The sequence below is a fragment of the Tursiops truncatus genome, chromosome 15, assembly GCF_011762595.2.
Source record: "Tursiops truncatus isolate mTurTru1 chromosome 15, mTurTru1.mat.Y, whole genome shotgun sequence".
Lineage (NCBI taxonomy): Eukaryota > Metazoa > Chordata > Mammalia > Artiodactyla > Delphinidae > Tursiops > Tursiops truncatus.
In genome coordinates, this window is record NC_047048.1 from 78,372,692 (window position 1) to 78,393,846 (window position 21,155).

A 21,155-nucleotide genomic window follows, 5' to 3' on the forward strand; every position below is an offset into this window, starting at 1 on the left:
CTACCACAAAAGATCTTCCACAACTACAGACATAGAGAAGGAACCACAGCGAGACGGGTAGGAGGGGCAGACTCGTGATACAGTCAAGTCCCATATTCCCAGGGTGGGCGACCCACAAACTGGAGAATAATTACACTGCAGAGGTTCTCCCACGAGAGTGTGACCTCTGAGCCCCACGTCAGGCTCCCCAGCCTGGGGGTCCTGCCCTGGGAAGACGGGCCCCCAGAGCATTTGGCTTTGAAGGTCGGCAGGCTTTAACTTCCGGAGCCCCCCAGGACTGTGGGGGAAATAGCGACGTCACTCTTAAAGGGCCACATAACCTCTCACGCGCACTAGGGCCCAGCACAAAAGCAGTAATTGGATAGGAGCCTGGGCCAGACCTACCTGCTGGTCTTGGAGAGTCTCCCGGAGAAGCGGGGGTGGCTGCTGCTCACTCTGGGGACACAGACACTGGCTGGTGGCATCCTCAGGAATCGTCCTACCGCGTGGACGCTGCCGCTTGCCGGCTTCCGGCGGCTGTCCTGGTGGGAGCCTCCCTCCAGCTCATTAGTGCCAAGGCCTGGCCCTACCCGACAGCCCATAGGTGCCAGTGCTGGACGCCTCAGGCTAGGCCACTGACTGGGCAGGGACCCAGCCCCACCCATCAGCAGACGGGCTGCCTCAAGACCCCCTGAGCTCACTGCCGCCTCTAGACACGGCCCTGCCCACAAGAGGGCCTCGGACGCAGCTCCGCCCCCCTGCGTTGAGGCATCAGCTCCAGAATCCCCTGCGCCCTGGCCCTGCCCTCCAGGAAGCCGGCTCTGGCCTCGGGACCAGCCTCACCCACCAGGGGGCAGACAATAGAAAACCATAATCCCCCAGTCCGCTCGTAGCAGGCCGGGCAGGCCCTTCGCCGAGACCAGCTGGGCCTGGCTCTGGCCAGGCCAACACAATCTTTGGGACGCCTCAGACCCCATACCCAGCTGTGTTAGGAGCTAGCTCCCTCCATCAGTGACCCGCCATCAGCCCTGAGATCCCTGGGCCCTGCAACCACACTCAGGCTGCTGGAGTCACCTGTGCTACCTTCTGTCGTAGTCACACCTCTGCTCCGAGCACGGATGGTTAAGTCTGCATGGGTTAAAGGTGCATATAATGCAACTCCCCTCCATCACCTGCTTATGAGTAGTAGTTGCCCCATAAATAATTTTCTACTATTCAGAGGAGCGGTGCCAATCTTGTGTGTAGAATCTTGGCTACAAACATCGAGGAAATCCCTTGATCTCTCGATTCTCTCCTTCCTTCCTTAGTTCTTTTCCCTCCCCTCTTTTCTTGCCTCCCTCTCTCTCTCCAAAAATTATCTGGACATCTCAAAAGACAAGTGGACAGCATTCCCAGTGTATCCTCATGAACTGGTTTCCCATAAGCACCCGTTAGACTTTTGTTTGAGTTAAAGAATGGAGGTGGCCTTCGGGGAGACAGAATGGGGACTGGAGGAGACATAACGGTAAGCCACAGACGCTGAATGGCATGTATGATTGACAACAATCGTAACAGATCTGTCACGTTCACCTGGGCCGAGCAGTGTACCACACACCCATCTACCAGGCTGTGGCCAGGAGGTTGTGTGAGTTGGCTGAGTCCTGGCTCAGCCACCTGTCAACAGGATGACTTTGGGGAAATGTGCCTGGATTTATTGGTCAGCATAAAGTTCAGAAGCATTATTTATATAATCAGTTTAAAAAAAAACTTTTCATTGTAAAAAACAGTTAAAGTTTGTTTAAACTCTGAGCTTCAGTTTCCTCCTCCACATCTGTAAAATGGAGGTAATATTAGCCCATTTTTAGAGTGAGTGTATCAATCAGGGCTCCCCCCAAACAGAGACCAACAAATAGGATATATATATAGAGAGAGAGAGGGGGGGGGCGGTCAGCCTCAGCCTCTGGGGGATTTTGATCATCCAGGAAGACATCCTCCAGGAAGCTTGAGCTGTGCTCTGATTGGTGCATAGGAGAGATGAACAGGTGAAGAAAGAGTGCTCCAGGAGGAAAGACATCAGGTGCAAAGACTCGGGGGCAGAGAGTGTTTAAAGGATAGAAGAGACTGGCAGAAGCCAGTGTGGCCAGAGTGCAGAGGCCTCCGGTGGCTCGGGTGCGCTGGGGCCTGTGGGTGAGTGGGCTGTACTTTACAAGACACCGAAGTCCAGCTTAAGGAATTGGATCTTGATGTGAGAGCAATGGGATGCCACAGAAGCAGGGCTGGGACACCGTCGGGCTCGGGTTTTAAAAAGACCAATATGGCCAATGGACAAAGAACAGTCTAGAAGGAAGCAAGATAGAGATCAGTTGGCAGTTTCTGCTGTGGTCCAGAGTGAAGGGGATGGTGGTGTGGATAGAAGTGAATGGAGTAAAAAAAGGAAAGTTATTTTGCCATTCAAATGATCATCTTTTGGTAAAGCTACTGTAAAATATTATTGTAATATTATATTGTAAACTAGCCACATGACAAAATTTTCTAGTGAGACAAAGTTTGAATGTTTAACTTTGGTTGTAAGAAATGTAGTGAAGGGGAGGGGCTTCCCTGGTGGCGTAGTGGTTAAGAATCCGCCTGCCAATGCAGGGGGCACGGGTTCAAGCCCTGGTCCAGGAAGATCCCACATGCCGCGGAGCAACTAAGCCTGTGTGCCACAACTGCTGAGCCTGCATGCCACAACTACTGAAGCCCACATGCCTAGAGCCCGTGCTCCGCGACAAGAAAAGCCACGGCAATGAGAAGCCTGTGCACCGCAACAAAGAGTAGCCCCCGCTCGCCGCAACTAGAGAAAGCCCATGTGCAGCAACGAAGACGCAACACAGCCATAAATAAATAAATAACATAAATAAATTTTTTTAAAAAATGAAATGCAATGAAGGGGAAACATCTCACATATTTGAAAACTTTTATTCTTTTAGAGAATTCAAAGAAGATATACAGATGAAATCTGACAACACATGTGGATTTGTAATTCTAAAAAGAATTTCACAGCAGTGAGAAAGCATATACTTATTTTGGTGATGTGCACATATTTGTTCAAAATAAAGATATAAATGTACACTTCTGAAATAGTCTAAAAATGTAACCTAAAAAGGGAAATCTTTATCAAATATACAGAAACATATAGTATGCTTTTAGGAAAAGTAGTAGTAAAAACCTGTGCAAATAAACTACATGTAAACACAATTTTTAAGAGTTTTACAAGTATTGCTTAAATCTATATGCCTTTTCCATTTATGAAATCATATTTTCCCAAGGAGTTCAAGTCACATAACATGGTTTACCTAGTTAATCTATAATGTATGCACACTTTACTACTGACCCATCTATAGCTGGGAAAATTAAGGCAGGGAAAGTCACTGAATATTTTTAAGCCATGACTAAACTTTAGAACATTGCCCTAAACTTCTAAGTCAAATATCATATATATATTTTTAAGTGATGTAAGCAAATTGCCATTAGAATACACACACACACACACACACACACACAATTTAAAAACTACTGATCCAGTCCTTAATAGATTAAATAGATTCAATGCCATAATTAAATAATTTCAGGATCCTTTAACACAATGATGCCACAGTAAATCATTAAGGCATTCTTAGACAGGAGGTTTTGACTTCATTAAAGTACTTCTTAACATAGAGGTTTTCTCTAATTTTCCAATAATGTTTCTATTTCAAAACAAGAAAAAAAACACAACAGCTTCATAGAGACCTGATAACTTTAACCAATATTTAGTTTTGCTTCTATTATTAAGCAGTATTTCCCCAAATATATTAAACAGAGTTACAACAAATGGATCGTCAATACTACACAGGCCGCCAATAATCTAGCTATAGTCGGTCTTTCATTGTGAAATGTAAACTTCTGAGAAGTGAAGATTCCAGCAGTGAATCTGGTAAAGCTAGGACAGAAACATTTAGTGACTTTATTTATTTATTTAGCGTTACACGGGCCTCTCACTGCTGTGGCCTCTTCCGTTGCGGAGCACAGGCTCCGGACGCGCAGGCTCAGCGGCCATGGCTCATGGGCCCAGCTGCTCCGCGGCATAGGGGATCTTCCCAGACCGGGGCACGAACCCGTGTCCCCTGCATCGGCAGGCGGACTCTCAACCACTGCACCACCAGGGAAGCCCCATTTAGTGACTTTTACCTGACCAACGGATAAGTGCCCAACTGCCCTATACAAGAGAAAACAGGATGATGAGCAATTCTGTGTAAGTCAGGGTGGTGCTGATGTCAGTTACGTGTAAGTTATGTGTAAGCAGGCGGTAAACCCTGTAGAATGCCTGGCATTCCAACAATCTGCTTTCCCTGAGCCAGATACCATCTTAATAAATACCATCAGCTACACAGACAGTACAGCTTCTAGAACAATTGTACAGAAGAAAGAGTATAAACACCTGGGGCTAAATGTTCTTTACATGCTGTTTCATGCTCAGGGTTTTGATGTGTGCTTTCCTGTCATGCAGAAGCCCAAAGCCTCATTCTTGCAAAAGGGTAAAAATTGCTGCTCGTGGTCTTGGTAAAAAAAAAAAAATCTGGAAAATAAAGTATACCCCAATTATACATCAGAGCAGTATAGTTAAACAAGAGGAATTATTAGCAAAAAAATAAATGCTAAAACCAGTAGTGCCCTGGGCTCTTGTGTTTCACCAAGATAACTGTGCACACTGTCCTAGCTGAAGACTGGAAGTTTCGCAATTAAGCTAGAATTCCTTCATTATCCTACTTGATTCAACTCTGTTTGTTGGCATGTTCAGAATCTGACAATTGCCTAATGATACCAGACACGTAGGGAGGAATTCACTGGGCCTCATTCAGAAATTTCATCTGTAATTGCATGTTTCCCGAAATAATCCACCTATCAGCAAATACCCTTGCAGTTAGCAAATAGCAACTAGCTCTAGGCAAAATTCTAGGTGATGTCGTTGAAAGGGAAGAGTGACTAAGACTGAGTTTTACCACTGACACCTAATTCTATAAAGCTGTGTATCAGAAATGTCATATTTTCACATCTGATAATACTAGAGATTTCTCAGGCTAACTTCTTATCCCTTCAGTAGTTGAAAATTCATTTTATTGTGGATTAGGGGGAAATAACTAGACTAAAAAAACACCATTTCATCAAGGAAATTAGAAATAAGGCTAAAGTATACTATTAGGCCTATGTTAATTTAAAGGAAATAATTAAGCAGCAATTAAATAGCTGATATATGAATATGGCAAAAATTATGAAGCTGGTATGAGAACACCCACACTGTCAGAAAAGGTAATAAAGGGTATGTTGCAGAAAAAGTATTACATTGTATTTAATACAGGCTGGTAAATATCTCCTCTTCTATGCCAGAGGTCTGTAAATCAAGACCCTATGGTCCAATAAGTACTACCAGCTCTTTTTACAAATAAAGATTTATTGAAATATAGTACTGGTAGGCAGAATCATGGCCCTCAAAAAAGGCTGAGTCCCTAATCCCCAGAACCTGTGAATAGATTACTTTGCATTGCAAAGGGAGTGTTGCAGATGTGATTAAGGTTATGGACCTCGAAATGGGGAGATCATCCTGAATGATATCCTGTCTGAGAGATGCAATAGAAGAAGGATGAGGGATTTGAAACCTAGAGGCTAGTTGGCTTTGAAGATGGAGGAAGAGGTCATGAACCAAGGAATGGTGGCCTCTAGGAGCTGAGAATAACTCTTAGTTGATGCAAGAAAACAGGAACCTCAGTCTTACAGCCATAAGAAACTAAATTCTGCCAACAACGGAAATCTGTAAGGGAACAGATTCTCCCCTAGAGCTTCCAGAAAGGAACACAGCCCTGCCGAATGACAACTTGATTCTATCCTGGCAAGAGCTGTGTTGAATTTCTGACCTATAGAATGATAAAATAATAAATGTGTGCTATTTAATACAAGTTTTAGTAATTTGTAAGTAATTTGTTTTAGTAATTTGTTATGGCAACAATAGAAAACTAATACAATAGTCACCCCTATTCATTGACCAGTTGTCTGAGGCTGCCCTGAGGTGGAGTAAAGTGGATGTGAGAGAGACCTTATGTCCTGCAAAGCCTAAAATACTTGCCAACTGGTCCTTTACAGAAAAAGTTTGCCCCCCACCCCGATATTCACAAGCAAAAACCATGACAAGCAGCTTGCATCTTGGAGCACTTAGTTGATGCCAGGCTCTGGGCCAGGTATTTTGTATTCATATCATCTTTCTGGATGGATACTATTTTGGTCCCCATTTTACAAACGAAACAAAAAATGTGAAGGCAGAAAGGTTAAGTAACTGTTCAAGGTCACCCAGTGAACCAACAGTGAGCAGGGACTTCAAGCCAAGTATGGTTGACTTCCAAGCTTGGCTCACCTCTTGGCCATTCTCCACACCCCAGATGCTCACCTGAGGCCTCCTATCTCTGGTAGAAAGCAATGGGGAGCTGTCGGCTGGGTACCAGGATGCCCAAGTGCAGCATCTCCACAGGCTCCTTGTCTGTGGCCACGATGTCATATTTGCGGACGATCTGGAACACAGAAGCACAAAAAAGCAGAATCACCCCTCTTCTCCTGCCTTGAGGAATAGCCCAGAATACAGCTGCAGAAATCCCATCAGGGTCTTACCCAGCAGAGAGCCAAGTGCAGCTGGAGCTCGGCTAATCGGCGACCAACGCACATTCTTTTCCCAATGCCAAATGGAAGATGGGCAAAAGGGTTGATCTTTTTCTTGTCTTGAAGCCATCGTTCGGGTCTAAACTGACTTGAATCTTCAAAATTTTCTTCATTGGACCCCAACACATGGGTATTTAGCATCAATACTGTCTAAAAACACACAGAAACACAAAGCACTTAAAGAAAACGTTTGAATAGCAAAATTTACAAAAGCCATCACCTTACAAATGTGAAAGTAACCCACAAAGGTATAATAATGATGAATGCCAACATGTATTGAGTGCTTGAAATGTGCCAGGTGACACTGGCACAATAAATAGGGCATGAACTTTAAAATTTTACATCACATTCTCACAACAATCCCATGTGGTAGGTTTTATTATTCCCATTTTACAGATGAGAAAACTGAGGCTCGCAGAGGTTATGTAACTCACTCAAGGCTATACTTGAATCCAGGTCTGTCTATGGAGACAGAAGACCATTATTCCTAATGCTAGACTACACAACACGTCAACTACATACTGCAATCTACACATTTCCAAAATGAATGCTCTCCCAGTAGAAACGTTTAGGGAGATCTGATGGATATTTGAAAAGGGTAAGGTACAGACTGTACAAATTCTACTTACTCCTTTCGGTAAAGCATATTCCCCCAGAACCATTGCTTTGTCAAGAGTTCGAGTTGTAAATGGCACACTCGGGGTAAGCCTGAAAAAACAAGATCAGAGATGTCTAAGTGGGCACAGACCAAGTTCTAGCTCAAGGGAATGCAGATTCTGGTTAAGTAAATAGTTGCTGCCTGAGTTCTCAAAAAAGGAACATGATCCCAACTCTTTACAAAGAAGTTCTGTCTCTTTCTTCCCAATATTTACACCTCTTGTTTATATTCTTTATCTTATCGTGTTGGTTAAACCCCCAAGTACAAGCCTGCTTCATAGCTGTTAATAGTGTTTGTTCGGTTTCATTCCCCGTACACATTCAAATGTGTACATTGACATGCTTCGCCCTCAAGCTTGTTGTTTGTTCTCGGTTTCTCCCAACTACCCTTCATGAAGTTAAAGATATTTCCTTCTGACCCTAAGACATTGTGAGCTTTGTTTTCCAGAAAAAGAATTTTCAAAGAACATTTTATACAGAGGCTCAAAACCAAAGGTGTCTCTATGTCTTATATAATAATATGGTTCCTTGCTGAGGTTTCATCTCACATCCTTCAATCGTGCCCCTAATCTTAATTATTGCTCATAGCGTCCATTAGAGTATTATGATTACTGATGTAAAGGGCAAGACTCTGACTTTCCAAGATTTAATAGAATTTGCCCAAACGATTTAGGAAATGAGTAATAGAAAAGGAATATGGTCCAAAGGCTCTTTTTTTTTTTTTTTTGTAGCTTGGTATATGTTTACGAATCAACCGTGGGAGCCATCTGTGGGAGGGCACCCCTCATTATGTGTTGCAGAGAACAGCCTTCTGACATATTCATATTGGCTTAGGCACGTGTTCTTACCGCATAGATTCTTTCAGACAGGCTTTTAAATATGGCATATTCCTCAAATCCTCTGCCCGTGGCATCTGATTCTCAGGCAGTACACTCTGAATTTCCTTAAGAAGCTTTTGTTGCACGTGGGGATTACGAGATAAATTGAAGAGGATCCACATTAAGCTGTTTGCTGTCTGAAAGCCAAATGGACATAAACTTGAGTTTTCTGCAAATAAACTGCCTTAAAACCAGTATGAGCTGGACCAAAGGTGATGCCTACCACCTCGTCATGAAAACATTAGGAGTGACGCCTTTTTACATGTCCTTCCTGGCTGTGCTTCAAACAAATGCCCTGTATGAAAAGTCAGATTTAGTTTCTAAAACACATCAACAAATAATAGCTTATTTCCTGAGGGAATCAAAGTAGAATTCTTTAAATAATCAGCTGCATTAGGACGCAAAATATAGTTTGGTACAAAAATTGAACACAAATGAGGGCATGCAGAACTGGCCCAATGAGAGTCGGATGGACGATTGCAACAGTATCAATTTCCGGGTTGTGATAACAGTTTATCTTATGCACATGTTACCATTGAGGGAAACTTGGTGAAAGATTAAGGGATCCTCTCTATTTTTTTTCTTAGAATTGCATGTGAATCGATAATTATCTCAAAATGAAATTTGTTAATTGTTTAATATAAAAAATAATATGAAAATTGAATGAGGAGAGAGCCTAAGAGTGTTGCTAATAAAAGTGTCTTTTTTTTTTTTAAATTTTGCAATGCAAATGCACAAGAAGTTGCATTCCTGGAATTTAACAGAAAGTTTTTTTTGCCACACCCTCAAAAGTTACCACAAAAATAAAAAGGCATTATCTGACCCAGGGTTTCAGCCTCAAGGAAAGAGCCCTGGTAGGAGGCGGCCAACACCAAAATAAGAAATTCTAGCGTCAAGTTGAGTATTTCAAAGAACCAGCCACAATTTCTGACAAAGACTCATGGCCTTTTAAGTGGCATCCTTTATTTCCTTTCCAAAGGCAATGAGAAGAGAAAAAATATTGGCAGAAACAACCAGTGCAGCTTTTAGCTTCATAATACTCACCACTGGTAGTCTTATGTATTTGTCTTTAGGCCTATTTTTGTCTAATTTAAGCCAAATATTCCCATAAAAATGGTCATTGTGTCCTCTCTGCAGACATGAAGACGCTTTTGCTAAGTGCTATGTGCCACTCACATAAATGAGCCAAGTGCAGGACAATTTGGAGCCAATGGTATTTATTATCTTTGGAAGAAGATGCCTCCAAGTAGCCTTCTTCCTGTCAGAGGACCGCCAGCCTCAGCTGCAAATAAACCGCGGATGTCATTATTACAAGAGTCCAATTTACAAAACAGGAAGAGGGCATAGCCACCAAATTAGATACACTTTCAAATTTCTCTGATTTTCCAAATGTGACTTTCAGAATAGCCAGGACTAAAAAAAGAAACAGATTGAACCGTATCAGTGGGTCCCTTACCGCAAGTACCAAATAGAGTTTCCAAAAGGCAGATAACTGTAGCTTTCACCAAAGCCCTGTAAGACAGCCCTGGCCTTTTAGGATAACTGCAGGGGCTGAATGGAGGGGAAGTGGCCTGAGAAACCTCATGGGCACAAAGTATCCCGGCTTGACCTCCACGGAGGAGACACATCTCATAGCGAGTTGGCCTTGCTATTTCCACTCTGTCTCTGCTAGGTCCATTCTCCATCCACCAGCCAGAGCCCACTTTACAAAACATCAATCTGATTAAGTTCCTCCCTCGTTTAAAACACTCCAAGAGATTTCCATCACAGGTGCAGTAAATCCAAATGCCTCACAAAGGCTCCCGGTTAACAGGGCCCATCATCTTCTCCCCTGTCAACTCTGACCACATGTGCTAGGTCTCCAGTCCATCCTTCTTCCTGCCCAGGGCCTTGGCATGTGCCGTTTCCTCTACTTCGAGTGGTCTTCCACCAGCTCTTCCCTTGGCTGGCTCCTTCTCGTTATTCCAGTGTCAGCTCCAATATGACATCTCAGAGAGAGACGACCTCCCCTACCTCTCTATGACTTCACCCTGATGGCTTCCTCCAGGTCCTGGATCACTATCTGAAATGATCCTATTTCATTATTTATTTACATGTCTATCATCTGTGCCCCAAGACCACTTAAGTTCCACGAGGGGGGGGGGGCTTCCCTGGTGGCGCAGTGATTGAGAGTCCGCCTGCCGATGCAGGGGACGTGGGTTCGAGCCCCGGTCCGGGAGGATCCCACATGCCGCGGAGCGGCTGGGCCCGTGAGCCATGGCCGCTGGGCCTGCGCGTCCGGAGCCTGTGCTCCTCAACGGGAGAGGCCACAACAGTGAGAGGCCCGCGTACCGCAAAAACAACAAAATTAGCTGTTTCCTTTAAACTGAAATCAAGTGTTTCCCAAACTCCCTCTGTTGACAATTTTAAGCAGAAAAAAATATTATTGGAATTGCAGAGTATTCCAATGTTTTTAGACTAAATAACATCCACGGTTAGGCACTTTGGGGTAACATGCACAGCCTAAAATATATCCAGTTTTTAAAAACCTCGATTATCTACCTTGCTGTGCTGTAGGATTTTACTGCTTCTTAATGCCTGTCGCATTTTGCATATTTGTCGTAGCACTTATACCCTGAACCGGATTTCTGTCTCTAAAGCACATGAATTTTTCTATCATATGTTTAAGCACAAAGGCTGTGCTCTGGGTCTCCTGCACATCTCTAGTATGAGAATTTTTATGTCTGCTAAGCTAATGCTCAGTTAATCCTTATGGAATAGGTGAGTTGAATGACTACGTAAAATTCATCATGAAAAAGATTTTACAGCCCGTTGATTTAGCAAACTAAAACCGGCCCCACCCTTACCGTTTCCACCGCAGCCAGCTGGAGCTCCGTCACAGCCGCATACAATTCTTTCTTTGAAAGCTGATTGTGGTGATAAATATCACTAATGAAATCCATACTGGGCTGCTCAGAATATTTCTCTAACCGGTTGTCGACACAAGATTTGACTGTTGGAGAAGAGAAAAAGGGAGAGGAAATCAGCTGAAAATTAGGAGGAGGAAAAGAGTGAAATGGAACCCAGGATCAAATTCTCCTTGCAACATCTCAAGGGTCTTTGCAGGCAATCTGACAATTTGACAATTTGTCAGATAAGCTAATACTGCCTTGTTGTTAAGTCAGCAAGCCCTGACCAATGCCCACAGGAGCAGGGCTTCTCAAATATTAACATGCACAAGAATCCCCCGGGCATCTTCTTAAAATGCAGATTCTGATTCTAGAGTCTGGGGTGGGCCTGGAAGTCTGATTTCTAACAAGCTATCAGGGGATGCTGTTGCTGGGTCTGCAGTCACGTTTTGAGTAGGAAGAGGTTAGAGCTTGGGAGAGGGAGGTCATCATGAGACAGAGGTGGCATTTGGGTCTGTTCTCAGAATCAGAACTTGGTCCCATATCCAAGCATCTAGCAGATATGGTCACTGATACAGGCACAGTGGGATCTGGCTCCCAAATCCTGGCAGCAGAGGAGAGGAGAAACCCTCCACCATTGTTACCAAACATAAACACACACACACGTGCAGTGCCCATGCATGCTGACAGTAATGGTGATGTCTGTCAAGTACATTCTAGGCATGTACCTCCCTCACTTCAATCCATCATACAAGCCACCACCGTAATAATAATCATGGTGATGATGGTAAAAATGATGACAATAAATGGCACAGCGGTTAGAGTTGGATCTTCTGCCTGGCTTCAACCCTGGTTTTGCCATTACCTAGCATGCAATCTTGATAAAGTTACTTAATTTTGTGTCTCAGTTCTATCACTCAGGCCTAATAGAAAACCCTACTTTACAGGGTTTCTGTGAGAATTAAATGAGTGTGTGTGTGTATACTCAGAACAATACTTAGCACCAAATATTCCCTTCATCCTGTAGCCGAAATAGCTCTGATCCATTGAGATATTGGACTGTGCCAGGTTTTGCTTTTTTTTTAGGTTTTGCACAAATTATATTACATATTTTCTTGGCAGGAAATAGTGACAGTTCCCACTACATCATATGCCAGGTTTTAAGTTATCTATATTAGAACTGAAAACAGTTGTACTGAGGTACGTACTACTACCACTATTAACCCATTTTAGAGGCGAGACAACTGAGAATGAAAAAGAGTGCATTTGGCCAAGCCACCACACCCAATGACAGAGCTGGGACTTGAACCCAGGAATCTTTGACTCCAAAGCTCTTGTTTTTAACCACTCCTAGCTCCCAAAGAAGACTACAGAAAACTACCTCCTGCCTTTTCCTAGAATTCATCTGTACCAGGGCGATCCCCAAATTCATGAGTTTGCAAAGCCCAAAAGAATCCGGAGGAGCAACTCCATCAAAGGATGGGGTGCTGAGGCCAAGATCATCCAGACCTTCCGGCAGCAGCTCCGGAGACAGGGTTGCTGGGTACATGTGGCCACGTTACCTGATTTGAAAATGGTGTCCCAGGCCAGAGTGTGTGCCTGCCAGACCTTGGTGTTGAGGCTCTTGTGCAGCTCGACCGGCGTGACCATCATTCTCCCAAATGTGCTCATCATCTGTGGGGAACACAAATGCCTTTTCACCCCCGTTTCTCTTTCTCTCAAAGACAACTTGCACTCCTTGAGAGAAGCGTTCTAAACAACTGCACCCTTTGCTCCCCTAAAGGCCGGAATTCCAAGGATGCCTCAGGGCTCTCAGCACAGTCCCCGGCCCCACCCTCCAGGGACATATGAAAATCATCTTTGGGATGCTTTTCCACTGGATGTGTTTCATAAAAAAATTGATCTTATGACCTAAACATAAAAAAAGAAGGATACAAATCTCATATCCATTTCCATTTCCAATAATTTCCAAACTTCAGCCATTCCTAAAACCAGTTTCACAGGGTCTACTGTCTCTACATACAACCTAAACAATCCCCCAAATTTTAATCTGAAAATTTTCAGACTCTTTGCAATAGTATTTTAATCAACTGACCTTTAACTGAAATACCTACTTTCACCTTGCCTGACAACGACTGAATGTGCCTTTTTTTATTATATGTACGTCTATGTACGTTCATTTATGAAAATATGCAACACATATTAAAATGAACACTTAACTACTGCAATCAAATATGTGTGGATGCCACTGTTGGGAAACACTGTGATGCACATTTGTTAGGTTCTGTAAACGTTTTATAAGGAAAGGTTCTCTACCCAGGAGATGCTTACTGTTTTGATGGCCATGATGAAGTTCAAAGCTTCATCGCCTGCATTCTTCTGAAGGAGCCCAAATCTCTTCTCATATAGCACAAGGCAGATGCCTGTTATTTAAAATAATCAACACTGTTACCCATTCACAACGACACTGGCGTCCATGATTAGCTGGCTACCAAAGGCTCAATTCTGTCTCCCATAAAAGTGAGGTCTTGGGCTTCCCTGGCGGCGCAGTGGTTGAGAGTCCGCCTGCCGATGCAGGGGACACGGGTTCGTGCCCCGGTCCGGGAAGATCCCACGTGCCGCGGAGCGGCTGGGCCCGTGAGCCATGGCCGCTGAGCCTGCGCGTCCGGAGCCTCTGCTCCGCAACGGGAGAGGCCACAACAGTGAGAGGCCCGCGTACCGCAAAAAAAAAAAAAAAAAGATCTTTTCGAAGAACAGAGGAAAAGCAAATTCTCTGAGAGAAAGGGGCCTGATTACTCTCCTCTCTTTCTAGAATTATTTCCAGGTCCAATGACTCACCCCTGCAGAACCTCCTGATCGGAAAAGCCTCTGTGAAGATGCAGCCATTTTTGTACATGAGTGAATCTCTCCTGTAACGTCTTGATCTTCTCAGAGTTTACCCTTGATATCATGTGTAGCAGCCATTGTTAATGACCTACTCCATACTCATTCTTGCCCATTTCTTCCCTAAGAGAACCCCGATTTTATTTAGGCTGTCAATGTATCAGTCCTCAGGCAATAAGTCAGGATTGATCTAAGACAATTCTGTTTCCTGATTTCCCTGGCTTCCTGTAGCAGCCAAAGCAGTCACATGACCCAGGTCTGGCCAATGAGATTCAAGGGAGACACTTTTGCTTTCTTGATAAAGGGGAAAGCACAGCTGGTTTAGCTCTTCCCTCTTTCCTTCTTGGTTTTGCTAGAATGCAGGGGTGAGGACAGGAGGGGCAGGAGCCATTCTGCAAGAAGCCAACTAGCTCAGGATGGATGGGAAGGAAGACAGAACAGGCTTGGGTCCCGGGGACATCACTGAGTGCCAGCTGTGGACTGGCTTCCTCAGGACTTCTCATAATGGTGGACAATAATTTGTCAACCACCATGGTCAGGTTTTCTTTGACTTGCAAAGAAATGCATTTGATACTCCTTAATCTGGGTATTTCCAGTGGACGATTTCCAAAGCGTACTCTTCTTTTCTCCTCTATAATCATTCCCTCTTTCCCTTAACACCTTCTGTGGATTTCTTATTGGCATGGGGCTTTCTCAAGTGCTAAGATGACAGTCTGTAACTTTACAACGAGGTCTATCTGATGGGGGAGACAGGTCAGGACAAAAGCCTCCGTCCCGGGGCACCCTCTCCAATCCCTCACGTTAGCAGTCAAGAGTGATCCTTCCAGCAAATCGGACCTTGGCACCTTCCAGCTAAAATCACTCTCCTATTGCTCCCAGGGACTCTGGGCTCAAAGCCAAATGCCCATCCCTGGTTTACAGGACTGACATGGGCTGGCTGCTGCTTCCTCCTATCCTCTGCCCTGGACATCCTCGTCCCTTGCTGGACATGCTCCAGTTACTCAGAACACCCTTCTTTCTCCTTAACGCAACACTCTCTGTTCCTTCAGCCTGGAACATTCCATCTTCCTTCACTTTCACCTGGGAAACTCCTGCTTATCCCCCAGGCCTCGGCTGAGATGGTACCACCTCTGTGAAGCATCCCTGACCATGCTCAGCTGAGGCAGCCGCTAGGATTCTCCCCCAGCCTTGAACCCCCTCAGTCAAGTGCTCCGCATTCTACTGCTACTGCCTCGTTCCCCTGACTGCATACCGACTGGGCAGCGAGCACGTCAAGGCAGGGCTTTGCTTTTATTCCCAGCGTGGTCCTTGAAAACAGTGACCATGCTCCCTTCTGTTCGGAACTTTCCATGGCTCAACATCGGACTCAAAGTAAATGTTCTTGCGGGGACTTTCAGGCCCCGGCTTAATCTTTCTCAGCTCCTCTTTCCCCTCCCCCCATAATCCACTCACACCAGCATCCTCGAAGTTCCCCAAAGACATTATTCATACTTTCACCCCAGGACATTTGCACCTCCTGTCTCCACAGTCCCAACAGGCTTCCCACAGATACCCCAGTGGCTTGCTCCTTGCCTTCCTTTAGGTCTCACCTCAAATGTCTCCTTACCAAGCAGACTTGCCTCACCTAGGAACCTACATTCTTTCTTGACTCCCTTACTCCTTGGCAGAGTATATATTAAAATATATTTACTAGTTGATTGTCATCCCTACTAAAATCTGAGCTCCATGTGAACAAGGATGTTGCCTGTTTTGTTCACTGCTGTGTCCCTAGTACAGTGCCTGGCACATAGCAGGTGTTGTATAAATGTTTGTTGAATGACTACATAAACAGTCCAGAGGGTAGAGCATCACCTAAATGCCTGAAAGCATTAAGAGGGCTGCTATGGCCTTTCCTACTCAGCAATAGTGTATGATTACAGAAGAGTTGTCCACAGGGCCATGTCTGTTCTCAAAATCACTTGCAAAATCAAATGAACAAGATGTGAAGAAAACTTACTTTCAAATGACCATTTGTTCAGCTCGCTGTACAAGTCTTCAATGCAGCCTCGCTCGTCACAGAGCTCACTTATTCTACCTGTAAAATCAGCCAAGACCTTAACAGAAAGAAATCACCAAAGACACATTTCAGTCACTGGAGGAAAACAAAAGTTTCAAGTTCAGTAAGTTAGCTTCAGGTTTTGCTACCTTGTATATTCACTGCCCATAATGTTACTCATTCTGAATCATCACTAATTATATATTCTCCTTGGCAGTTCATCTTCTGCCCCAACACCCTTGTCCTGGGTTATTTCCTGAGCTTTCCCTGCAGCCTCCCTGAAGCTTAGGTTTCAGCTTTTGATCTAAATTTAAGAAAAGGAAAACATTTCTTCTAATCAGAATGGAGAATAAACCACAAAGGAGGAATCAGCCCAGTGTCTCTGTAGGGACAACGTCTCAAGGACTCTGGCTACCCTGAGGTTTGCCACTTCCATAGCTGGGCAGGCAAACGTCTCCTTACTGGTTGGTGTTGTATGAAGCATGTTAAGCTTAGAGCCAGGGAACTGTAAGTTCTGGACGCAGCGCCTTTACCAAACAGCTCTGTCACCTTGGACAGGTCCTATACAGCCCCTAGAGGCCAGTTTCTACAATCAGGGTTTTAGACAACTAATGCTTTGCATTTAATGAGGTTTGTATAGAATGAGGCATGGTACAAAGTGTATTACCTTAGCTGATCCTCAAATAACCTCATGAGGTAGAAAGTACTGTCATTACTCCCATTTCCTAGGTAACAGATGAGAAAACTGAGGCTTAGAGAGTAGCTAAGCCACTCTCCCTTGGACACATAAAAGTGGCTCTGCTGGGGTCTGAAATAGGGTATATGTGACCACAAAATCCACAGGTGCAACTAATGGGCATGTTTAGTTTGTCCACATAGCATGTTAAAAAGTACTTTGAATTAGTTACCATCAAAAAATCCAGAGATTTCACATGAACATATGAATTTTCCATTAGTCATCAAAAAATAATAATAATTACTAGATCTGGTGACACTGGGTCTACATTTCCATGTGGCAGGCATTTGCCAGAGCTGGGGCAGCTGTCCCCTCTAGAAAGAGCATGCACTATTCTGCTTGCTAAAATCCCTATTGGGTCTGTCTTATACATTGATATTAATCACCTGGCCCTTGGAAGCTTCTGAATTTGCAATCTTTCACCTACATGATCCTATGTGGGTCCAGTTCAAAATAAATACTGAGAGTGAACAGGAGTAAAAAGAATCCTCTACATGTTTAAATTCCCCCTTTGGGCCCCTGCTGGCTAAAGGATAACATCTAAAAACCTCAGCATGGCACAAAAATATTGTAAAGACCTGCCCTCTGCCCAGCATCATTTCAGAGAAAGCTTCACTTCAGCTGCACTAAATGTACTGTTCTCTGAACACACCATCTCATGCCTCCATATTTGCAGCAGGCTATGCTCTCTGCCTGAATGCCTTTTCCCACCTTCTCTGGCTTGCAGACTCCTGCTCATCCTAAAAAACCCAGCTCAGCTGTCACTACCTAGGAAGTTTATAGTGTTATCTCATTTAATCCTCACAGTAAACCTATGGAGTGGGAATTGTTACTCCCAGTTTATAGACTGGGAAAGTGAGCAAGTTAAATGGTACAGTCAGGTTACATAGCTGGTGGGGGTGGGGTGACGTTCAAAACCAGGACTGTAGAATGTCAAAGTCTATGTTCGTAACTGCTCCCTTATCGTAATACTACTTTAAAAGGGAGTGAAGGAGGGGGGAATAAGGAAGGAGGATGTGGAGAGGAATGAGGAGAAAAGGAAGACTCCTGAATCATCCAGATTGCCTGCCTTTTCTTCTGCACTTTGTAGCTGTGGCTTGAAGCTCCACTAAATCCCTCCATCCCCAGGAGAACCAGGAAAGCGAACCCCGTCCTGCAAACCTCATTGATTTTGTTGTCCAGCTTCATAATTTCCACTGGTTTCATTAGTTTCTTTTGAAAGGCACTCCTGACCCTCTGCCAGTCTTCTCCTTCCCTGGGAGAGAAGCAGAATTATATTTAGAGCAAACGGAAAGGAAAAGAACGAAGAAGCAGAGACACCTCCAGTTCTCTGACTTCATAAACTATATAACCAAATGAACACAGAATCGTGCCAAGAAACAGCCAGAGAATAATTAGTATTGGAATATTCGGGGCTGGTTTGACAATACGATGAATAATCACTTTTCCCTTGAGCCAAAGATTGCACAGAAAGATGAAGTCCACATATTTGGGTTCAGAACTTTTGCTGTGCCCTCGCTGGGGTTGAACTGGGAGGCCAGTGGCCTGTTTCCAGCAGTAAGGGTGGGCACGTGAACACCCACTTCACCAGCAACTCAGATCTGTTTGAGGAAAAAAATCTTGTCTTCTTTCAATTGGGTTGAAAGGCACATTCACAGAACACCTCGAATTTAGAATTTTGCCATTGCCTTCAAATAACAGTGAGAGATTCACCGGAGCTGTAAAAAGCCTGTTCTCATCATGAACCCTTTTGCACTTGCTCTATAGATGACCACGCTGCCTGTGATGCATCATGCATTAATACCGTTTTTAATTCCAGTAATTAGGGACTTCCCTGGTGGCTCAGTGGTTAAGAATCTGTCTGCCAATGCAGGGGACACGGGTTCGATCCCTGGTCCCAGAAGATCCCACATGCCGCAGAGCAACTAAGCCCGTGCTCCACAACTACTGAGCCTACGCTCTAGAGCTGGCGAGCCCGCTAGCCACACCTAGAAAAAGCCGCAGCGCAGCAACGAAGACCCAATGTAGCCATAAATAAATAAATCCAGTAATTATATATATCCTGAAAAATACGACTATTAGGCATTGGGGGTAAAAAAAGTGCTAACGTATTAAATGCTAACAATGTTAAAGCTGAGGAATCATATCACATTAGAGTATTTCTCTCTAAAATGCAACCTCCACACCCCTCCATGCCAGCTTGCCAAATAGGTCTATCTCCTAATTCCCACAGTTTCCTTTACAAAGGAAGGTCATTGTCAAAAGCAAAAGGAGTTAACATCTGGCGTTTGAGCTACCAAGGGGGGAGAGGGGCGGGTCGCAGAATTTTAAGGGATAATTTTGTTTGTATAACATGTTTGCCTTGGCATGCTAACTTGACAATCTCATTCCACCCAAGAGTCCAAACATCATAATTCGCGTAACCTTTTTTTTGACATTTCTTTGACGGAAAGGCCTGGCCCAGCCCCCTTGCCAGAAAGAACACAAGTGTTGCGTACTCAGCCCAGACGTCCCTCCACCCACTCTAGTCCACGCAAGAGCCCGTGACCGCAGCAGGTACGGGCTTCCGTGTTCTCCCTGCATTAGAAGGGTCCAACCCCAGGGAACCTTCATTCTCGTCCCTTCCCAATTTCCAGCCGCCGAACCCCATCCTGCTTCCTGGACTCACAAGATCAGCAGTCCGTAGCCCTCCTCGCGATAGTCGCGATAGGCCTTCCATGGTTTGATCTCCAGACGCTGGGGGTACGCGCTCTCCGTGCGGTAGAGCGCTTCCAGCAGACACGGCGAGCCCAAGTGCACCGAGTCGAAGGAACCCAACTTCATGCGGAAAATCTTGCCATATTTCTCGTGGTACTCCGCCTGCAGCGGGCCGGGCAGGGTGCAAAGTAAGCGCGCATCCGCTGCAGAGTCCCAAGAGCGCTTCTCCCTCCTCCCCGCCTCCTTCCTCTCGGGGACCGGGGCCCGCTGCAGCCTGGACACACAACCGAGCGCACCGTGCGCCCGAACCGCGCGCCTCGGGGAGGGTTTGGAGAGCAAGGTGGGGAGCAGAACGGGAACTGGGGGCGCGACGAGGCATTTACCAGCGTGTCGTGCTGTTTCTTGAGCCCTCCTTTCCAGAGAATCTCCAGCAGACTGCCCAGCAGTGGCCACTTGGTGGGACCGGGCAGGGCGGCCGCGTCTTGCGCCTCGCCCTGTTCCATCATGGGGCAGAGGGGCACCTCCCGCGGCCGACGGGGCGCGCACGCCGTAGATGTCACGGGTCTGGGGGGCTGCCCCAGGCTGCGCAGCTCCTGTAGGAAGGCGGCAAGGGAGCGGCTCTTGCCGATGGGGGAGCTCATGGCAGCAGGGGAGACCGGGCGCTTGGGAATGTGCGGGGGCTGGGAAGGGCGAGGTGGCTAAAGAGGCGCCGGCGAGAGCTGGGGCCTTGACGATTCTGCGGAAGAGAGGCAAAGAGGGGCAGCAGGTGTGATGGAGAGGGCGGAAGACGGACAGAGAGCAGAAAGGAACTCGGCGAGGATGCTCGACGCTGCACCGCGCGGCAGCCTCAGGGAGCGGATGCCCGCCTAGCGCTGGCCGCAGGGGCTGGAGGAGCGCAGCCGGGAGTTGGGTGGCTCTTGGAAGAGGAAAGGAAAGGACGTGAGTCCGCCTGCTGGTTGCGAGTCTGACTTCCAGCTCTGGAGTAGCGAAGTGGAGGTGTCTAGGAAGGTAGAAGAGATGCTGCTGGCGCTGCGCTTTCCTCCTGTCCCTCTCCGTGCTCCATGCCCGGGGACCATGTATTTATGGAGACAGGGCAGGCCCTGGGTGGCCAATGAGCACGCTAAGTGGGGCGGAGTGGGTTACGGCTGGCCAGGCCCGGAGGGACGCGGGACCCGGGGTTGGGGGTGGTGCATGGAAGTAGGATGGAGTCAGCGAGGTGAGCGAGGGCGCCGGGCCTCGGGTGACCGGAGCGCGGCTCTCCGGGCGGGAACGCCGCGGACTCCACCCTGGAGATAATCCCCCAGGGAAGGCACGCTCACTGGAGTTCACCGGACGTGCGCCGAGCGCGCCTCCCCGCCCTCCCCCGGCGGCCGGGAACTGCAGCCTCGCGCTTGCACAATCGCGTCGCCGCGCTGGCGAGGTCTCCGAGTACCGCCCCGAGGAGGCTGCCGGCGCCTGCCGGAGCCCGAGAGCCCGCGCGTTGCCCGAAACCAGTTTTTTTGCCAGCCTGGACGGAAGTGTTTTTGGAGGAAGCTTGGCTTTCTGCACCTCCCAAGGTGGGGAGGGTTTGAGTCTTAGTGAAAGGCACCCGAAGAGGGGATTTCACCTTATGGTCTTAACTTGGGCAAGGAGGAGCCGCTGAATTTGGAGAGTTTTCTCCCTAGCTGCTCCATTTTGGTTGTTATGAAGATGTAATGAGT

General features: G+C 46.1%; 1 protein-coding gene across 3 annotated transcripts; it reads right to left on the reverse strand.

Moving 5' to 3' along the window:
- Window positions 1-2,897: 2,897 nt before the first annotated feature.
- Window positions 2,898-20,726, reverse strand: CYP24A1 (cytochrome P450 family 24 subfamily A member 1). Of its 3 annotated transcripts, XR_002178118.3 has the most exons (13): window positions 19,839-20,726; window positions 19,427-19,617; window positions 17,920-18,013; window positions 15,984-16,080; window positions 13,436-13,527; window positions 12,667-12,778; window positions 11,063-11,208; window positions 8,187-8,353; window positions 7,311-7,389; window positions 6,634-6,831; window positions 6,416-6,536; window positions 4,418-4,555; window positions 2,898-4,195 (listed from the first exon to the last, which is right to left on the reverse strand). XR_002178118.3 is itself a non-coding variant. In XM_019944045.3 (12 exons), the coding sequence occupies exons 1-11, from the start codon at window positions 20,094-20,096 to the stop codon at window positions 6,426-6,428; spliced, it is 1,545 nt and encodes a 514-aa protein (XP_019799604.1). In that variant the 5' UTR covers window positions 20,097-20,726; the 3' UTR covers window positions 2,898-4,195; window positions 6,416-6,425. The 3 variants fall into 3 exon arrangements, 2 of the variants coding, with proteins under 2 accessions (XP_019799604.1, XP_019799603.1); XM_019944045.3 differs by lacking the exon at window positions 4,418-4,555; XM_019944044.3 differs by having other exon boundaries at window positions 2,898-4,555.
- Window positions 20,727-21,155: the final 429 nt, after the last annotated feature.